General features: G+C 35.6%; 2 protein-coding genes across 2 annotated transcripts; one reads left to right on the forward strand and one right to left on the reverse strand.

The window, feature by feature from the left end:
• Positions 1-5614: 5614 nt before the first annotated feature.
• On the reverse strand, positions 5615-8753 carry LOC104440122. The gene is made up of 7 exons (XM_039309865.1): positions 8661-8753; positions 8446-8532; positions 8144-8332; positions 7484-7648; positions 7359-7412; positions 7112-7255; positions 5615-6007 (listed from the first exon to the last, which is right to left on the reverse strand). Exons 1-7 carry the CDS (start codon positions 8751-8753, stop codon positions 5615-5617), a joined length of 1125 nt encoding a protein of 374 aa, XP_039165799.1.
• A 9256-nt stretch (positions 8754-18009) lies between these two features.
• On the forward strand, positions 18010-21797 carry LOC120292018. Its single transcript, XM_039309866.1, has 7 exons — positions 18010-18093; positions 18220-18306; positions 18420-18527; positions 19130-19294; positions 19367-19420; positions 19525-19668; positions 21408-21797. The coding sequence occupies exons 1-7, from the start codon at positions 18010-18012 to the stop codon at positions 21795-21797; spliced, it is 1032 nt and encodes a 343-aa protein (XP_039165800.1).
• Positions 21798-22171: the final 374 nt, after the last annotated feature.

Raw genomic sequence — 22171 nt, forward strand, 5'->3', positions numbered from 1 at the left:
AGGGCTAAAAATAGGCATTATAACCCCGACATATCGAATCACAATAACTTTTTCATGAGCATTGACCTTGCTTTTGATAAAAAAAAATTGTCTTATTTTTACGACGCACACTACTTTTTCATACTCCCTAAATTCATATTCTTTTGAGTATCTAGGGCTCTCTGGATTTTTTATTTTTATTTTTATATAAGTTACCAACATTTTTTACATTTCGTTGGTAAATCACATACATTGCCCTAGTGTGGAGAGATAATCACCGCTCGGGCTTTAGAAATGATTGCATAAGGCTCAAATTAACTAAACAATAGGTAATTGTGTTTGGTTAGCAAAATGAATGTTCTTCCTCATTTCAGGATGTTCTAAGCTTTCATAAGAATTCACTTGAAGGTATCACAACAAAATTAATGCAAGTAAAGGCAATAAAATCTTTCTTGATCTTTTGCTCCATAGTTGTCAACTATCTCTAGTTTTTGCCTCAATGTGGGGTTGTTCTTGATAAGATTATTTTGAAAAATTCTCCCTATTTGGCTCAAAATAGCTTGTAAAGGATAACCGGTATTAAAAATTGAGAAAGAAATGCCTTTATCATTTCGATCCATGTATCAAATGCGAATGAATCCTATGTCTAAGACATGATTCCTTTTCACTCAACTTTCAACATGGATATAAGGAAGTGTTTGGGCAAAGCTTGCCTTTTGTCATCTTAGGTGCTCCCACTTGGCACATTTAATATTACTTTAGTTGTTCGCAAATCATTTGATTAAATTTCCTCCATAGGGAATCTTGATGCAAGATGCATAAACTAAAACATGAAAAATGTTAGCCAAATTCTTTTGAAAATACCAAATTTTTTGACTCCTTTGGGGAGATGAATCGATGATTTTGATTTGAAAATCTTTTGAAAACTTCTCAAGATAAAAATTCACTCTTTTGATGAAGAGTTCATCTTTGGAGTTCTTGAACAGAAATGGCATTTATAAGCATCACAGTTATCAGTTGATCTCTTTTACTTGTATCCTTTTGAAGTATTTCCCTTGAAAGGTCAATATTGTCTTCCTCGGGAATTCTCCAATACTCGCAAAATGAACACATGCAAATATACAATGTATGCATGATATGCATGATGCAAATGACCTAAAAAATGCTCAAATTCATTCCAAAAACAGCTCAAAGGCCTTTCACTTTATTAATGGAAAGTATTTCTTGATAGCATCGGTATTTACAAGTTTTGGCAATTCACAACCATCTATTTCTAAGAGAATTAGAGCTCCCCCGGGTAGCACCTTCTTGACAAAATAAGGTCTCTCATAATTCCAAGTGAATTTCCAGTGATGATTTGGAATAATGGGTAAAACCTTTCTTAGCACAAGATCATCAACCTCAAAATGTCTTGGTTAAATCTTGTAGTTGAACGATTTAGCAACACACTTTTTGCAACTTTGTCCATTACATGAGGTTATCAACCTTTTTTTATCAATCATGTTCAACTATTCATTTTTTTTTTAATGAGACACTTGAGTGTCACATTCAGCGAATCCCGCCGGAAATCCTACATTGCAATTTTTTATTAATTTTGCTCGCTTATGTGGCTTGCCGGAAAACTGACTCTCTAAATAAACACAAAAGCGACGTCGTTTGGGCACAATTTGAATCTTAATATAAAAATTAATTAAATTAAATTAAAAACCAAATTAAAAAATTTTAAGAAGAAGAAGAAGGAAGGAGGAAGATGAACAGTAGGCAACGGTTGAGGGCCTGTCATGGCCGAGAAGGTGGGGGGAGGGTCGGTTGGGGTCAGCGCCTAACCCTCATCGAATCTGGGAGAGGGCTGGGACCTCACCACAAATCTGGGCGAGGGTTCATAGGCCCTTTTCACCAATCAACTATGGTCACCAACCTCTAGCTAAGGCTCGCCGACCCCAATCGACCCTCCCCACATTCTCGGCGACAATGGGGGTAGCAATGGCAGCGAGGGCTGAGCCCTCAGCCATCGCCTACTATCTCATCTTCCTCCTTAAAAAAGAGAGGAAAAATTGGTTTTAAATTAAATTAAATTAATTTTATAATAATTATTTACCATGTCAGCAGTAAAATGACGTCGTTTTGGCACTTATCTAGCTACATCAATATGCAAAACAATATCTTTTTATATTAGGCTTTGTCGGAAAATCACCACGTCGGCGTTTTGGCCTGATTTTCTTGTCGTTGATACTTAAATGATCCACCATTCGTGCCAAATTTGGAGTATCATTTTCTCTTCTTCTTTTTTTTTTTGGGGGGGAGATGATTCACCCATCTTCTAGCTAAGACAATGTGGATGGACCCAACGTCGAAGGGGATCCATAAAATCATGGTTATGCATCAATGGTTCATGCTATGGATGTGGTCATGGGAAGCCAAAACGTACATGCATAAAGTGAGCATAAGGGGAAGTTCGACAAATGGCAAGCTATCATTTTCAGAATAATAAAACGACAAACATGCATTATTTCACGGACAATTTGTAGTCGCCCAAGTCAAATGAGAACTACATATATTTAATTTAAAAGAATACTCTACCAAAATTGCCAATTGTCGAACTTGGTAAGAGACGAGACGATATTGACTTTTGCTTTTATTGTTGCGTAGAACAGTTAGATTATTTGAAGCGTCTGATAAAATAATTATTTTTAAAATAATATCATCCGTTTAAGTAAATTTTTGGAATGCAGCACTTTTTTTTTTTTTTTTTTTTTTTTTTTTTTTTTTTTTTAAGTCTTGTGCGCGAGCATATATGTAAAACTAATATTTTGTATAATAAGAAGTGAGCCTTCAATTTTTATGATCTTTTCCCTAAGATAGTATATTGAAAATTTTGTTAATACATATATAAATTGAGAAAATTATAATAATTTTTTAAAATCCAATCAGACAACTAATAACTCAATCAATATATCTGTTCTGTAGTCCTATCTCTCGCTTTCTTCATAGATTATATAGACGAACTTTAATTTCTTTTTTGAAAAATTAAAATTTTCACACGGAACATAAGTAATTGGTATTAACTTAACATTTAATTATGACTTTTTTTTTTTACTTACTGAACTGACATTTTAAAGACCTTTCAGTTTACAAAATTTTAGAAAACCTGACAAATATATTTATTCTTATAAATTTTTTTATCCGAATGGTATCAATTTTAAGCTATATCTTTTTTTCTGGGTGCCTTTTTTAAAAAAAAAAAAAATCCTTGTTTTAAAACTATGCCAATATTTTAAATAAAAAATCAATAATCCCTATAGTATCAAGATTTTTAAGCTTTATCTTCTTCTTTTTTGGGTGTCTTTTAAGAAATTCCTTGTTGTAAACCTATGCCAATAATTTTAGTAAAAAACATAGATAGATTATATTTTACTGATCCTTTTTTTATCTTAGAGTAATAGAAAAAAAAAGAATGAGTTGTTTTTACTGAACACAATACTTATTCACTATAAAATGTTGCTTACTAAGGGTGCGTTTGTTTGCGTTTCGTTTAAAAATTGTTCCAGGAACGAAATAAAAAAGTGTTTCGTTCTGGGAACAATTTCGAACAAAAAAACACGTTTGGTAAACTTGTTCTCCTGAACAAAAAATAAATAGAAACACATTTGGTAAATTTGTATAATTTTTTTATTTCTTTTATTTTTTCTATTTTTTTCTATTTTTTCCTTTTTTTCTTTTTCCTTTTTCCTTTTTTTCTTTTTCTTTTTCCTTTTTTTTTTTTTTTTTTCTTTTGGCCGGTCGCCGGCCTCGGCCATGGCCGGCGACCGGCCGACGAGGGCCAGCCTCGCCCGGGCACGGCGAGGCCGAGCCTCGCCGTAGCCGGGCGAGGTCGGCCTCGCCTTGGGTGGGCGAGCTCGAGCTCGCCCGGCCCCGACGCGCCGACATCTCGCCGGCCGGGCGAGCTCGATCTCGCCCGGATCCGGCGAGGCCGAGCTCGCCCGGCGGTCGGCGTCGCCGGGCGGTGGCCCGGCGAGGCCGAGCCTCGCCGGGCTGGCGGGCGAGCTCGGCCTCGCCGGGGCGGCGAGCCTCGCCGTGCTGGGCGGGCCGCCGCCCTCGTCGGCTAGTCGCCGGCCATGGCCGAGGCCGGCGACCGGCGAAAGAAAAAGAAAGAAAATAAGAAGAAAAAGAAGAAAAATAAAAAAGTGTTTCTAAGTTTTGTTTTACGTTTTTTTTTGTTCCTGGAACAAAAGAACAAAAAAGGAACAGAAACGCACCCAAACGCTGTTTCTTTTTTTTGTTCCCGAGAACAAAAAAAAACAGAAATTTCTGTTCCTGGGAACAGAAATAGGTGCCAGCCAAACGCACCCTAAGGCACCATATAACACTCTTACGTAATGTCCCAGTCTCATGGATAAGAACTACTAATATTTATAATGCTAATTAAATTAATCTTCTGACGACCTAATTTTTTTTAATGCACAAATAGTTTTAACAGCTTCAAAGTTTCCGGCCACGGTTAAACAAATGGCGATGATTTCATTGAGTCCTGTGTACCTTTGATCGCTCAACTTATTACTAAATTTTGTTTATAATGAAAAAAAAAGATATATTACTAAATTTTACGATTTTTTGGTCAACATGCATAATTTCTCAATGATCATTAGATGCTAACATATTCAAGTGATAAGATTGCATACGTCATTTCGTATGCGAACTCATATGATGTCAAACTAAAATTCCACAGATTAAGTCGGGCGTCAATGTGCAAAACCACTGTACTTTTTTGTTAAATTTAGGCATAATAATATAATTATACATAAAAAAATAACCGCAACTCTATTGCAAATAGCCACACTATTTCAGTAGGATACAAATGATATTTTATAATTATAATTTCAAATTTTAATAAATAAATAATTATAAGTATTGATAAGTGTCAAATCTGATCTAAATGCACATTCACATCTTTTTAATAAGGGACAAGACACCTTTTAGCTTGTTTTAAAAACAAATTATCAACACTCAATTCATATAGAATCTTTGGAACTTAAAATGAATCTCAACGTTGCATAAGGTAAGAGTTTGGGAGAACCTGTGCCTAATCGAGAGCTATCAACCCACATTTTGGGCATTACCTCTAAACCTGTCATTCTTAGACTGCATCAAGAGGGTCGCAACTATTATACTCGGTAAATAGGTTATGGATAAGTTTAGAATGATAAAGCCCAAAATAATATGATGTTAAATAAGTTCACAACTTACTTAGAATCAATTCACCGCTATGACTTGCTCTTGTCCGCGCTCAATCTTATGCTTACTTACTCCGTGTTTTCCTCTTAGTTTGGGTGTGAGTTTTTTTAGATTGAGTTAAATGTGGAAGTGTTTTGGTAATATGTGTCAGGTCGAGCAGGATATGTGTCACTATATTTACATTGTATGGAAATGTGTTTAAAATGGTTAACTAGATTGATTTAGGTCAATCAATTTTTAAGCCAACCAAACCCGACTAGACTCTACTTTTGCCTATAGAAATTCTCCCCCTTTATTCCAATGGTAACCTCAAGAAAAAGGGAGATAAATCAACACTAAATAAAAACTCAAACGAAAAGTTTACAAAGTCGACAGCGTCACTTATTGAGTTGCCCAAGATTCATCACTCACCATCCATCCCTCCCTCACAGTAGCCTCCCGGACCGCCAAAACTAATCCAATACCCCATTTGTCGTTTTCTGTAGCCATATTTCTTCAAGTCATAGACTTTGGATTTATCCACCCACACGACTATTTTTGTCGAAGGACGATGAAAAAGACCGGTCGCGTCGACCCAAAGAAGATCTCGGAAGTACGTGGCGTGCCTAGAATTACCATCAGGCTTATGACCACTTCCCATTGGAGGACAAGCTCCATCTCTCCCAGCTAGACCCACTCCTCCCCAAGCCGTATGTAGTGAACCATTGCGTAAATACAAGAACAGTTCACTCGGCCAATAACCAATTATAGTGTTTGGCGGACCAACGGTGAGCCACCAATTCTTTCTGGTTGGATCCTGCATACACGCAATAAATGTCCATAAGTTCTTACACACATTTGAGATTAAATTCATGAATTCTAAAAGATTCAAAAGATAAATCGTACAAGGTTTGATTGGCAAATCTCGTTGCTCAAGTATCTCCAAATTTTCTCTTACAACCATATATTGGCTTCGATATCGAAGAATGCATTACTCTATTCTACTTTAAGACTAATTACTAATTTGCGATTGTATTTAATTTGTTTTATCTATTTCAACATATAGAATTTCTAGTAAATATACAAATTTATTTTCGATCAATCTTTAACTGCACCAAATGTTATTGCATAATGAACATCGTGATGATTCTTATGGCTTATTATATCCAATACCTCTTCTTTCTTAAGAATATGGCTTCAATGGGGAAGGTGAGAAAAGCGTTAGAAGCTTATAGGTTTTTCACAGCTATTTTAGTTTTGAGTTATACTTATTATATATTATGGAAATATTTACATAATTTGAGAATAATCCAGTTGCAAATGAACTACAGTTTTCATACAAGTAGCTTCGAATATTGGGCAATGGAGTATGAAACTGATGAATTTGATCTTGCTTACAGGAATTGAGAATCTCATTTTTGCCCTACATATAACTATAGAAATTGCTTATGTACTGTGAAAATGACTAGTAAAATTTAAAGAAGTGGATGAATAACAGTTACTTATAGATCACCATCATTTCATGAAATCAATTATTCAATAATTTAAAGGGCTATCTTATTACCACCGACTTCATCAATGCTATCCATTAAGAAAATTTATAACTACGTGGACCAAATTGGATGATCAAATCGCATTTCAAGAACTTTTAGTATATCATTATATTTCAATTCTCGATTATAATTTCTCATTAAGTATGTTGTCAGTTTGCTAAAAATGCTCGTCTTTTGTCGATTCTCTAACAGGTCGACATCTAAAAAACAGAGTAATCGCATGATGATTTTTTATTCACCGAAGTTGAACTCAGTTAACCTTGTTCTCACCACATGCGACTAAATTGGGAAGAAGATGGCGTGATATGTTTGAATTGGTTTCGTTAAGAATAGAATACATTGTCTTAATTACATCAAGTCAAGGTTACCTGATGGATTTGGATAAAAACCTCAAATTGAGGTCCGTCATAGATGGAAGATGGGTCGATTAGGGTGCCGGGAGTTATTGACCTATGAACCTGAACAAAACCTGGACATAGCATGTTGTAACATCCATTACGGTGGCCATTACCCTATAAAAATGACGCTTTAGTCAACAAAATAAGCCAACGATCCAATTTCATTATTGAAATTCAGAATCATTTAGGAGAATCAATCAACAAGCTTCAAACTAACCGTCCAATATGTAAACAACCGAGGACGAGTATCGCCATATAGTTGTGGAGAAACCTAGTCAAAGCAAAAGATATTATATCTTTCATCTCAATACATTCTCTATATTTGCCTATAAATTGAAGTACCTGCCAGCCAGCAACAATCATATTAATATGATTCACGGGACCAGTTTCAATCCAAATGTTGTGTGAGCTGACTTGGTCATTAGCTAAGGTTAAATTGTACACATTAGATATCCCATAACCTCCATATTTTATATTTTCTGTCATCTTGTCCCTCCAAGAAACTACCTGCATCAAGTTGTAGATAGATTATCAAAAGCCAAATAAACTTTTGTTTGCTAATGACTTTCTACTACGGTGCAGGGTATTATGATTCAAAATCACAAATGCAATCTAGATCGAGAATTTAGTTTTTGAAGTACAATTTTTTCCCCAAGTGCATGTTCATTTTTGTTTGAGGGGACGGGCAATGCAGAAAAACGGCCGTTCGGATCATTTCTTTGTGCTGTTGATGAAAAGATCAACTTGTATGTTTGTTCGGACTCGTTTTATGTTATGCCAAGAAATTTTGGGCATAACATAGGTAGCTATAAGCAGAATATAGGTCATGCACTAAATACAACCTGTGAACGCCAATCTTTTCATAGGTTATCTACAAGCATTAAATAAGAAAAATATCATAAATCTCAATGTATGTAAAGGGGTGTGTGTGTGTGTCTGTGTGTCTGTGTGCGCAAGAGCACAACATGAGGGGTGGGGGGAGAGGGAGAGAGAGAGCAGCACATGTTGAGAAAGAGCATTCTGACTCTCAGAGGATGGCATCTTGGCTACTGATTTTGCCCTTATCAGGTCTTCCTTTCTCACTCGAGGAATTGGTACGGTTCCGACAGCGCAAGATTCTCTCAATCCGAGCTGTACAAATTTAACATTTGAAGGAGTACGAAAGCGAATGAAGGTTACATTCGGCTCTGTCTGCAAAAATGGTGATCATAATATTATCAAGCAAAGCAAGTTAACGGAAGACTGATGATAGTTGAATTAAACACGGGTTTCTTCCTTAATAGGATAAAGGGATATATTATTGCCTGAATTTGGTGATTTTTCAACAGCGGATGCTCAAGTGCCGGTTGCTTGTCAATTTCAATGCAATCAATGGTGTCTCCTTCCTTGGTCTTCATTAAAATACCGCATATAATCAGTCATTTATCAAACAAACACCGCTTCTGAACAAGATAGATTGCAGAATGTAATATAAAATTTGAAAGAAGAAAATCAATGAGAATTTTGAAGGATTAATTACCACAAATGTCTTCATGGGTGACTTAGTCATAATCTGAACTTGTCTTTCCAAATCTCGATCATCATCTTCACGGATGCTTGCTATCTCATACATTGAAACACTAAAGAAAATAAGCAACAATAATGCAAGTTTCATTTTCACTTGTATAATGAATTTTGAAGTTTCAAAATGATGTTGCATAGTGTTTAGGTTATGTCTATTTATAAACAGTAAAGTATGAATTTTTTTTTTTTTTTTTCCATGGCCGCTCTTTGTACCTTAGTGAAATCTCACACATTTACTAGGGGTTCAACGCAAGAGATTAATTCATTAGAAAGAAGAAGCTTGACAAATGGCAAGCATGCATTTTTCATTAGAAATAAAATGGTTTATTAATAAATAAAGAAGCAAAATGGCAAGCATGCATTTTCGTTAGTAAAAAAAAGCAAACAATCATTATTCAGGACAATTCGTAGTCTCTAAAGGCAAATGAGAACTACATGTCTTTAATATAAAAGAATAAATCGATGAGGTATTTGATTCTATAAATTGGTCATAATAAGCCATAATGTATATGTAATGACGTGAGCATAAGAGAAGCTCGACAAATGACAATCATGCATTTTCAGTAGAATTAAAATGGCAAACATGCATCACTTCACGGAGATTTTGTAGCCTCTTAGTCATCAATCAAACCATCATAACCACATCTCTTTAATTTAAAAGAACAAATCGTTACCATGTTCCACGCAACCCCTTAAATTAATTCTCTGTTCCATGATTTTTGCAATGGAAAAAAAAATTGATATAATTGTTTTCACTCTTCCTTCGCGGTATTATCATTAGCCAAAACTGAATGAAATTTTGATCAAGTAGATCTAAGATTCTTTTCCTTTTTTAAAGTTCATACCTGCAGTCAATCACATTATTTAAAGTTATCATATATATCATTTTTTTCTTTCCATGGCCTCTCTTTGTACCTTCGTGAAACTCCCCACCCTTGACAATGGGGTTCAACACAATATATTATCTCATTAGAAAAAAGAAGCTGGACAAATGGCAAGCATGCATTTTCATTAGAAATAAAATGGTTTTATTAGGAAAAGAAAAAAGAAAAAAGCTCGACAAATGGCAAGCATGGAAAGGTGTCAAAAAAATCATAAACATATTTTATCGGTGTCAATTTATTTATAAACATTTTAATAGTGTTAATTTAATCATAGCCCTTTTGAGTTGGTGTCATTTTAGTCCTAAACTTTTTAATGATACCAAGTTAGTCTTAAACCTTTTAAGCTAATGTCAATTTAGTCCTAAACCTTTTAATTTAGTGTTAATTCAATTTTCTAGCTAATTTTGGCCGAATATTACTAACATGGATGCTAGCCAGCTTACATAGTACTACTAGTGCTAACGTAGATAATTTTTCATAATTTTTTCATTTTTATTATTTTTTCCTTTTTTTTTTTTTTTCCTTTTTTTTTTTTTTCTTTTTTTTTCCGTAGCAAGTGGCTAGGCAAGTTTGCCTTGCCAGATCTAGCTTGGGCGAGGGCAACCCCAATGAAAGGTCCCTTGCCAAATCTAGCGAGGCAACCCTTTGCCTAGGCGAGGACAGCCTCACGATGACCTTGTGTGAGGCTCACCCTTGCCTAAGTGAGGAGCCTCACTAAGCCAAATCTGGCAAGGCTAACCCTCACCCCAAGTAAGGGTGACCGCTCGGCGAGAGTCAACCTCGATGGGGTTGCCCTCATCTAGGCAAGGCCAACCAAGTGGCCATGGTGGAGGGCCAGCCACTACCTAAGCAAGAAGAAAGGAGGGAGAGAAAAAAAAAAGGAAAAAAGAAAAAACAAAGAAAAAAATTATTAAAATATTGCTAAAAATTGTCCAACTACATATTTTTTTAATATAAAAGAATAAATTGATGACGTATTTTTTCTATAAATTGGCTATGGCAATTTATAACGTAGATGCAATGAAGTGAGCGTAAGAGAAGACAAGCGGCAAGCATGCATTTTCAATAGAATTAAAATGGCAAACATGCATTACTTCCCGCACATTTTGTAGCCTCTTAAGTCATATATTATTTAAACCAAACCAAGAGAACTACATCTCTTTAAGTTAAAAGAACAAATCATTACGGTATTTCATTCAACTCCCTTAAATTAATTCTCTGTTCCATGATTTTTGCGACAAAAATGAAATTAATATAATTGTTTTCACTCTTTTATCGTGGTATTATCATTAGCTAAAGTTGAATGAATTTTGATAAAGTGAATCTAAGATTCTCTTTTTTAAAGTTCATGCCAACATTCAATCACATTATTAATATGATATGACTTCTATATATATATATATGCCCATTTGAAGCATAGGCAAAGGTGTTGTTTCATAATAAAAGTAGGCTATATCTCGTGGGCATTAATTAGTAGTAATTTTCTTATGCTATATGCTGGGCCCTTATCCGTATCATTTTTTTTTTTTTTTTTATCTTAAGTGGTTGGTTGATTGAAAAAATAACTGAGATTTTGCGCCTCAAGAGACATCAATTTTTTAGTTGGATTCGTACTCCACATGACCATTTGGATCAATCCACATCTAGTAACCCCCTAAGAGCGGATGGCCTCCCTCGAAACATTTTTATGGATCGTTCAATTTTTTGCTTGAAATCTGATCAACACTACCTACTTTTTTAATTAAAAAAAAAAAAAGTTCTGCTACATCAAGCAAATATTGTATGAACCTTACATGTACACTAAACTAAATTTGAACCAATAAATTTGTGGCACCAATACGAGACTCTTATAGAATCAAGCATGTTCAATAAGTCGAATTTGGTTTAATATAATACTGGGTTCATCAAATAATTTCTTGCATTGAATCCCATCGTCAGATGTGTGGGTTTCATCAAAGTATAAATACGGTACCTTAATTGTTTATAAATAGATAGCCTTAAAACTATGCATCATATTTTGTAACTTTCATATTTCTCTATATGAGGGAATAATATTGTGTCATCATTGCTTAAATTCTTGAGTGTTTCGACACGAGATAGCAAGCATTTCAGAAGATGAAGATCCGAGAGTTGGAAAACAAGTTGAAATAATGATCAAGTCGCCTGTGAAGACACTTGTGATAATTAATCTTTCGAAATTCTTGGTGATTTCATCCTTTTGGATTTTACGTTACTTTTTGCAATCTATCATGTTCAGAAACAATGTTGGTTTGTGTTGGTGCCCAAACTAGCTTATTGGGCTTCAGAAGCCAAGGAAGATAGAGTGAGCCTAAAACATAGGAATCCATAGAAAATGGGCCGGAATACTAGCAGGCGACAAATGGAGTCTCGAACAATGCGACAAGGGGGCTTGCCGAAACCAGTGAGATAAAGATGAAAGCAGTTATTTGAATCGGTACTAGTGAAGACATCGGTAAGGCAGAACGGTTACCGAAAAGGAGCCGAAACTTCCGGAACTTGTAGGCATTGAGATGGTAACTGCAAAAAGGCAGTTGCCTTTCGGAATACTATAATAAATAGTCGAAGAGGCACCAATGTGGGGGATCTTTTGCCAAATCAATAAATGATCATTCAATTTTAGGTTGTTGCTTTATCAATCGCACTTTTACATTCAATCGTACCTTTACTTTCCTTCCTTATTCCTACATTTTACTTTTGCTAGCAGTTTAAATCAGTTGTTTCCTTTTCCGAAGTGACAAAGGACCCGTTGCAAACAATAAAATTAAAATTCTACCATCTTCAATGAAAGATTTTTGTTGAGGGAACTTTCCGATGAGTAGTTTGATAAATGACTGATTTATATATATATATATATATATATATATATATATATATTTTATATATATATATATATTTTTTTTTTTTTTTTTTCATGAAGACAAGAGAGGTACCATTTATTGTGTTGAAATCTATCAGCAATTCGTACTTGATCATATGCTGGTGAAAAACCACAAATTTCAGGTTCAATCATTTTGCTCCTTAATTCTATTGCGAGGAAAGCCGGGTTCGTCAAAATATCATCACTCCCGCGTAAAATACTATGCCCGATAATATTATGACTGCCTTTTTTTTATACAAATCCGGATTTACACTTCGTTGGCTTTCCTACTTCTTCAGAGGTTAAATATGTACAGTTCACTTAAAGAAACTTGTCCTACCGGAACAGTACCATTTCCTCAGGTTAGAAATATTTGACAGGGAAAAATCTGTAGCGAAGATTTGACAATTCACTTAAAGAAACTTGTTAAGTGAGTTCAATCAAGTCTTAAGACTTGATAAAATGATAAAAAAAAAAAAAAGCCACGTGAGATTGATAAAATAATAACAAAAAAAGAAGTTACATCAGTATTTTTCGACGATCAAGTTGGATGAAGCTAAAGAAAAGACTCAATTAAACTAATTTGACAAATTCTTAAACTTGATTGCACTTTTTATAACTTTTATAATTTAATTGTATCTGATAAGTTTTACGATTTCATGTATACTTATCCCTTTATAAATTAATAGATATGGTTACGTGGAATAGGCATCAAACATTGCATAAGCAAAAAGGAGAGATATGCACCCTCTCTATCTTCTAGGGGTGAGCATCGGTTTAGGGTCAATCCTAGACCGACCTGGATCGGCCCAACCCTGTTGGTCCTGATGCAATTCCTAGGGAGACTTGGTCGATCCTTGGTCATAGGATTCCTCGACCAGTACTGTGCGAGTTGGTCATCGATCTTGGGAGTTCAGGATCTGTCCAACTCGGACTGACCCCGACTATATATATTATTTATAATTTTTATTTAGAGAAAATCTTAAAATAAACGGTGTCAACAACATTAAACAGAAGTGTCGCTCCCATTGTTTACCAAAAAAAAAAAAAACATTAAACAACTATTTAGTGAGGAGTTCAAGTAATTTTACATTGTTTTATAATAACTTAGATTTTTAATATCTTTTATAGTGTCAATAGTCATAATTTATGAAGGAGGAAAATGTTTTTGTGAAGAGTTCTCATGGCGTCCAAAATGGCATAAACAGCTTATTACGGCATCCTCTTCTAATACTCATTCTCTTCTATCTTATTTGTCATGTTAGTTTTCAATTTACCAAAATCGAAAGAAACAACTTCTTTGCTCACCACTTGACACTCACCTCGCTCGCTATAGGTCACTCGTGCCACTCGCCACTCGATGCTTGCTTGACTTGTTGCTCCCCGCTCGACACTCGATGCTCACTCTATTCGACGCCCACCCCACTCGACCCTCTCCGCTTGCCTTTCTTAGCTGACCTCACTCATTATCGAACCTATTGGGTCGGTTCGGTCCTCGGTTGCCCTTTCAAGGAGTACAAAAAATGAAATAAAAAATTATTGGTGGCTCCCGGGTTGACGTTGGAACTAGATCAAACCCATTAGGTCAGTCCGGTCTTCAATCTCTTTTTCAAGAAGTACAAAAAAATAAAATAAAAAAAATTATCAATTGGTCTTGAGTTGACCCTAAAACTAGACTGAACCCACTGGGTCAGTCCGGTCCTCGGTCCCAAGCTCAATAGGATTGGTCCTCAGTCCCAAAAATTGAAGATCACCACTGTGCAAGTTGGTTCTAGGGTTAGGGGGTGAACCGACCCAACTCGGACAATGCTCACCCCTAGTCTCTTCTTATAAGAGTATGACTAGGCATAAGGGATAATTCTTATGATTACAATATGCTATTATATCTACATGGATGTACACATAACATTGATCCTACTAACAGAATGTAAAAGTCTTGAAGCGGAATGTCACCGACGAAGTAAATGGAGTTTTGTCAAAAAGAAAAGAAAATGACAACACACGCAACCAAAAGTGAACAATAATGCTATGAATTGTAATGTGAATGCGTCTCTGCTCCTTCCAATGGAGGAAGAAAAACGGAAATATTGTTGCGTGCGTGTAGAGTCAATGCTTAGCGTGAATATTGATTTAGATCTTGATAGACATTCGAAGGAGATTTCTCCGAGCTCTTTCACCAATTCTTCAAGATTTTTATGATAGGGAATCAACTTTGTGTCGCGTGTTTGCTATTCACCTTCAGTTTGAAGAATGATGAGCATAGAATCGCCAAAAACTTGTAATCTCTTGACTTTCACATCAACGGCTAGTCGCAAGCCAAGAATACAAGCTTCGTATTTAGAAATATTGTTATTGCACAGAAATATCAACTCACTACTTCATCCAAGTCATCAGACTTTATGGAATTCTCAGCCAACATTCAGTTATGACTTGGTCTTTGATGGACTTTTGAGCCATGCTTTGCATGTTAAATTCAAAGAACAATATTTGTCACTTGGCTAGTCTTCCAACAAAAATAGGCTTCTCCAAGAGATATTTGATTGGGTTATTCTCAATCACCAATAAAATCCGATGGTGAAGAGTGTATTGACGCAATATGTGTAATACCATACTAAAGCTACACAAGTCTTCTCAACTTCGGGATAATGCATCTTAGAAGTTGAGAACTACTTGCTAAGGTAGTATATTGTGCGTTCTTTTCCATCACTTAGTCCTTTTTAGGTTAACATGGCTCCAAACAACTCGTCAAGGATGTTAAAATGAAGAATCAGTGGTACTCCATAAATTGGTGGTACCAAAACTGAGGAATGCAAGAGATATCGCTTCAATTCTTCAAATGACTTTTGGCATTCGTCGTCCCATTCAACTTTAGCATTCTTTTTCAAAAGCTTGAAAAGTGGTTTTGTCGTTTCAAATAATTAGGAGATGAATCTTGCAATATAATTTAGTCTTCCTAATAAACTCTAATCTTCTTTGATAGTGGACGGAGGTTTTAGGTCACAAAAGTCGTTAACCTTTAACAGATCGATTTCCATGCCTCGGTTACTAACCATGAATCGTAGCAGCTTTTCAGACTTTGCCTTAAATATGCATTTCGTAGGTTAAGCCTTAGCTCGAATGTTCTTAGTCGATTGAACAACTTCTTCAATACTTCAATGTGATCTTCACCTTGTCTTGATTTAGCAATCATCGACATATACTTCAATTTCTTTGTGCATCATGTCATGGAGCAAAGTGACAATTGCCCTTCGATAAATTCTCTCAATATTCTTTAAGCCAAAGGACATTACCTTATAATAGAAAGTCCCCCATGAGGTGATGAAAGATGTCTTGTTTTTATCTTCCTCTTTCATTTTGATTTGGTAAAAATCTATTTATAAAGGAGAATAACTTGAACCCCGCCATGCTATTAACTAGTACATCAATATGCACCAATGGGAAATCATCTTTGACTTGCTTTGTTCAAGTCGCGATAATCCACGCATACTTGAGCTCCTCCGTCCTTCTTTATAACCAGCACAATGTCTTCAATCCAATCGAAGTAATATTCAATGAAGTCTACCTTTAGCAATTTCATGACTTTGCAATTTTCTTGAATAATTTTGGCTTCGTCTTCCTAAAATTTTGCTTTTTAGGTGGAATGCTCAGATTAATTGGCAAAGCGTGTTCCACAATATCTGATTCCAAACCCGGCATGTCAGTATAAGACTAGGCAAATATGTCTTGATACTTCTTCAAGAGTTCAACTATCCTTACAGCTTCGGATTTAGAAAGACTAGCTTTGATCTTCTTTTCTTTGGGATTTCCAGAATTACCAAAATTTGCAGTAATTGTATGTTTTGCGATAAGAGGGTTACATTTTTATTTTTTATTTTGTAACAAATCCACTCTTCCTCAATAGCTCTCGAATCATTTTCGTCATCCAGCTTAGAGGAATCGGGTTCAAATAAAGTTTCATGAAACAAATTCGAGCCATGTATGAGACTCATGAATATGCAAAATGTCATCCCTGAGATGCAATGAACAAGGTTAGTACACCAACAACAAATGCAATGCATGTCATGTTGATCAAAAATCTTTTCGAACAATGATTTTTTTTCGAAGAGAACTCATAGGGAACTCATCCTTATATGCTCGAACATCCTTGTTCCACAAATCAATTTGGAAAACTAGGATGCTTGCGAAAGTCTAGGCCTCAAAGCATCATCATAAGACTAGTTTAGAGTACCTACACACATGCTTAATAAAACGTGCATATGCTTTGTTAAATTGAAAATGTCGTATTACAACATAAATTACCCTAGACCAATAGCTCAAGATCGTAGTATTTACCCTAGACCAATCTCTCGCAGTCCAACCACGTACAAATAAAAATACCATGACGAATTTATTAATGAATATTCAGGCGTCAATATAGTAATATTATTCTTCTTTTCCATACATTTCCTATTTGGACTTCGAGGTCCCCTTTCTTGACTTGCAGAGGTATTGGACTTTTAAGGAATTTGTAAATGACAAAAAGTAGGACCAAAATCTCCAAATTATATAAAAGCAATCTCTAGTAATTATTACTACCGATGATTAACACGCCAGTGTGGAGCTCGGAACCATTGCGTCTCTCCAGCCGCAGACCGCCCACTAACGGTTCCAAGGTCCAAACCGTGGTGCTCACTGTCGGTTGTAATAATTACTACAAATTGCTTTTATTTAATTTGGGGATTTTCTCTTTTCTTACCCAATCGCAAATTTCGTACATTATTTAAATAATGCGATTGAATGTAGGCATAAACGTCAACAAAGAAAAAAGAATCTTAGATCCATTTTACCAAAATTTCATTCAGTTTTGGCTGATGATAATACCGCAAATGAAGAGTGAAAATGATTATATCATTTTTTTTTTTTTTTTTTTTGCGTTGAAAAAATCATGGAAAAGAGATTCAATTGAAGGGGTTGAATGAAATATGGTAACGATTTGTTCTTTCAAATTGAAGAGATGTAGTTTTCAAGGTTTGGTTAAAATATTATATGACTTAAGAGGCTACCAAATGTCCGCGAATTAATGCATGTTTGCCATTTTAGTTCTACTGAAAATGCATGCTTGCCATTTGTCGAGCTTCTCTTATGCTTGCTTCTGGCGTATATTTTATGACTTGCCATGCGAATTTATAGAATCAAATACGTCATCAATTTATTATTTTATAGAAAAGATATGTAGTTCTCATTTGACTTGAGAGACTACGAATTGTCCATGAAATAATGCATGTTGCTTTTTTTAACTAACGAAAATGCATGCTTGCCATTTGTCAAGCTTCTTTTTTCTAATGAAATAATCTCTTGCTTTGAACCCGCATTGTTAGGTCTGCGGGATTTCACTAAGGTACAAAGAGCAGCCACAGAAGGGAAAAAAAAAGACTTTATTGTTTATAAATAGACACATCTTAAACACCATGCAACATCATTTCGAAACTTCAAAATTCATCATACAAGTGAGAATGAAACTTGCATTATCGTTGCTTATTTTCTTTAGTGTTTCGGTATGTGAGATGGCGAGCATCTGTGAAGATGATGATCGAGATTTGGAAAGACAAGTTCAGATTATGACCAAGTCACCCATGAAGACATTTGTGGTAGTTAATCGTTCAAAATTCATTGATTTTCTCCTTTCAGATTTCATACTACATTCCGCAATCTATCTTGTTCAGAAGCAGTGTTTGTTTGGCAAATGACTGATTATATGTGGTATTTTAATGAAGACCAAGGAAGGAGACACCATCGATTGTGTTGAAATTGACAGGCAACCGGCACTTGACCATCCACGGTTGAAAAACCACCAAATACAGGCAATAATTTATCCCTTTATCCTATTAAGGAAGAAAACTGTGTTTAGTCCAACTATCATCACTCTTGCATTGACTTGCTTTGCTTGATAATATTATGACCACCATTTTTGCAGACAGAGCCGAGTATGAGCTTCAATCGCTTTCGTACTCCTTCAAAGGTTAAATTTGTTCAGCTCGGATGGAGAGAATCTTGCCCTGTCGGAACAGTACCAATTCCTCGAGTGAGAAAGGAAGACTTGATAAGGGCAAAATCAGTAGCCAAGATGCCATCCTCTAAGAGTCAGAATGCTCTTTCTCAACATGTGCTGCTCTCTTCTCCCTCTCCCCCCAACCCCCATGTTGTGCTCTAGCGCACACGTACACATACAACCCCTCCCCCTCTCTCTCACGTACATAAGGTTTATGATATTTTTGTTAAAAGCCTGTAGATAACCCATGAAAAGATTGACGTTCACAGGTTGTATTTCGTGAATGACCTATATTTTTCTCATAGCTACCTATGTTACAAAAATTTCTTGACATAACATAAAACAAGTCCAGAAATATGGGAAAAAAAATATACAAATTGATCTTTCCATTAGCACTACAAAGAAAAGATCTGAACGGTCACTTTTCTGCATTGCCCGTCCCCTCAAACAAAAATAAGCATATAATTGAAAAAAAAAAAAAAGGTTGTACTATTACCCTTCAAAATTTAAATTTTCGATCCAAGTTGCATTTGTGATTTTGAAGCATAATTGCCCCTGCACGGTAGTAGAACGAGTCATAAGCAAACAAAAATATATTTGGCTTTTTTTTTTAACCCATCTATAACTCGATGCAGGTAGTTTCTTTGAGAGATGACATGACAGAAAAGATCAAATATGGAGGTTTTGCGAGATGTAACGTCTACAATTTAACCATAGCTCATGACCAAGCCAGCTCACACAACATGTGGATTGAAACTGGTCCTATGAATCATATTAGTATGATTGTTGCAGGCTGGCAGGTACTTCAATAGATAGGCAAATATAGAGAATGTATTGAGATAGAAAGATATAACATCTTTTACTTTGACTAGGTTTCTCCACAACTATATGGTGACTCTCGTCCTCGGTTGTTTACATATTGGACGGTTAGTTTGAAACTTGTTGAGTGATTCTCCCATTGGATCTGGAATTTTCAAGAATAAAGTTGGATTGTTGGCTTATTTTGTTGACTAAAGCATCCTTCTTATAGGGTAATGGCCACCATAATGGATGTTACAACATGCTATGTCCAGGTTTTGTCCAGGTACATAGGGCAGTAACTCCCGGCTCTCCAATCCCCGATGCTTCCGAATATGGCGGACGTCAATATGAGTTTAATATCCAAATCCATCAGGTAAGCTTGATTTTGGGCAATTAAGACGATGTATTCTCTTCTTAATGAAACCAATTCAAACCTATTGTGCTATCTTCTTCCCAATTTAATCGAATAGGGTGAGAACAAGATTAACTATGTTCAACTTCGGTGAATAATTTTTAACTGCCCACATGTTCGGTGATTAACACTAGTCGTGATACATAAGAAATATTTAACTAATTACAAGTTCCAATCTATCTTTCTCTCAAAATTGATCGGGGCAGCTAAAAATATGTGGATATGTCCATTTACTTTTGAGACATAATAAACGTTGATCAAATATGAACTATTAGATGTAATTTTGCTTCGGCAGTCAATTGTGGGATAGCTTTGTGTTGGGACGTATCCAGGACGATGGTAGTTTTTGGGGATACATATGCTAGGAAAAACGCGCGCGGGCGCGTACAAAAGCGCTTTTTCATTATTTGATAAGAGATCGGGAGAGGAATAACTTTAACAAAAAAAAGTAACAATAATAAACACACAATTAGAAACATAGCAATAGATTTCTTAAATCAAGCTCTATAGGAAAAAATTGTAAATAAGCTTCCGTTTCTTTCAAACGGTATCCAAAGTTGTATATTACTATCATCATCATCATCATCATCATCATCATCATCATCATCATCATCAACATCGCTAAGTTGAAACAGGAGATGCCAACACTCACCCTAGTGAGAAGACATTAAAAGGTTTAGTTTATATTTCCTTTTTGTCTAGTCAGTCTATAAAGTTAAGTTAGAATAATCATCATGCGATTGCTGTCTTTTTAGATGTCGATCTCTAAGATAATCGCTAGAAGATGAGAATCTATCATTTTTAGCAAAACGACTACTCAATGCGAAATCATCATCTAGAATTAAAGTGATAATCATATACTACAATTAGAGGAGCTAGTTTGCCTAAAAGTTCTTGAAATGTGATCTGAGCAATCTAGTCGGTCCATGTAGTTGTAAGTTTTATTGATGGATATTATTGATCAAGTCAATGGTCATCAAGATAGCCTTTTACATTACTGAATAATTGATTTCATGAAATTGCGATGATTTGTAAGTATTGGTCATTCACTTCTTTAAATTTTACTAGTCATCTTTATAATACACAAGCAATATTATATATATATCAAACTTTTGAAAACAGTTACAAAAATAATGGAACCGGTGAAATTGTTTCGTACTCCATTTCCGGATATTAAGCTACTTGTATGAAAATTGTAGTTCATCTGCAATTTAGTTATTCTAAAATTATGTAATGTTTCCATAAATATATAATTAGTACAACTCAAACTATAAAACAGCTGTAAAAAACCTTTCTCGCCTTCCCTATTGAAGCCATGTTCTTTATTAAAAAAAAAAAGAGACCCGTGTATGATAAGCCATAATAATCGTCACAACGTTCATTCTACAGTAATATTTGGTTCAGTTAAAGGTTGATCGAAAAGATAATTTGTATGTCTAACTGGGACTCTTATATATCTAAAGAAATATAACAATTTAAATGTAGTCGCATATCGGCGGCTAGTCTTGAAGTAAAACAGGGTGATACGTTCTTCAATATTGAAGTTAATGTATGCTTGTAAGAGAGAATTCGGAAATACTCGAGCAGCGAGATTTGCCTAATCGCATGTTGTACGCTTTATCTTTTGAACTTTTTAGAAGTAATGAAATTAATCTCAAATTATGTGTAAGAACTTATGGACATTTGTTGCCTGTATGCAGGATCCAAGTAAAAAGATGTGGTGGTTCACTGTTGGTGAGCCAGACATTATAATTGGTTATTGGCCGAGTGAACTATTCTTATATTTACGCAATGGTTCGCTACATACGGCTTGGGGAGGAGTGGGTCTAGCTGGGAGAGACGGAGTTTGTCCTCCGATGGGAAGTGGTCATAAGCCTGATGGCAATTTTAGGCACGCCACGTACTTCCGACAGGTTCACTGGATAGATGCAACCGGCGCTCTTCAACTTCCTTCGACAAAAACAGTCGAGTGGGTGGATAAATCCAATGTCTATGGTTTGAAGAATCATGGCAATGTTAGATATCATATGGGGTACATGATTAGTTATGGTGGTCCGGGAGGATATTGCGAGGGAGGGAGGGGTAGATAGTAATAAGGAGCTATCTTGAGCAGCTCAATAAGTGAGGCTTTCAACTCTGTAAACTTTTCCTTTGAGTTAGTATTGTCTTTATTATATTTCTGATCTTTTTCTCCCTTTTTCCTTGAGGCATAGGTTGCAATATCAGGGGCGAAATCCATAGGCAAAGATAACAACACGGTGAACAAAAGTAAGATCCAAAGGTTAAGGTTGCAAAGTCAGTTTCTGTCTCGTCATTTCCTCGAGCAAACTGGAGAGTTCACTTGTTTTGAATTGGTTTCCCTCGTTGACGTTCAATTGTAACATGTGGAATTCTAGTCTAAAAGCATATGAGTTCTATACGAAGTCAAGTATTTTGTCAATGCGAAGTCAAGTATTTTGTCAGA

Source organism: Eucalyptus grandis, chromosome 3, assembly GCF_016545825.1.
Source record: "Eucalyptus grandis isolate ANBG69807.140 chromosome 3, ASM1654582v1, whole genome shotgun sequence".
In the NCBI taxonomy this organism is placed as follows: domain Eukaryota; kingdom Viridiplantae; phylum Streptophyta; class Magnoliopsida; order Myrtales; family Myrtaceae; genus Eucalyptus; species Eucalyptus grandis.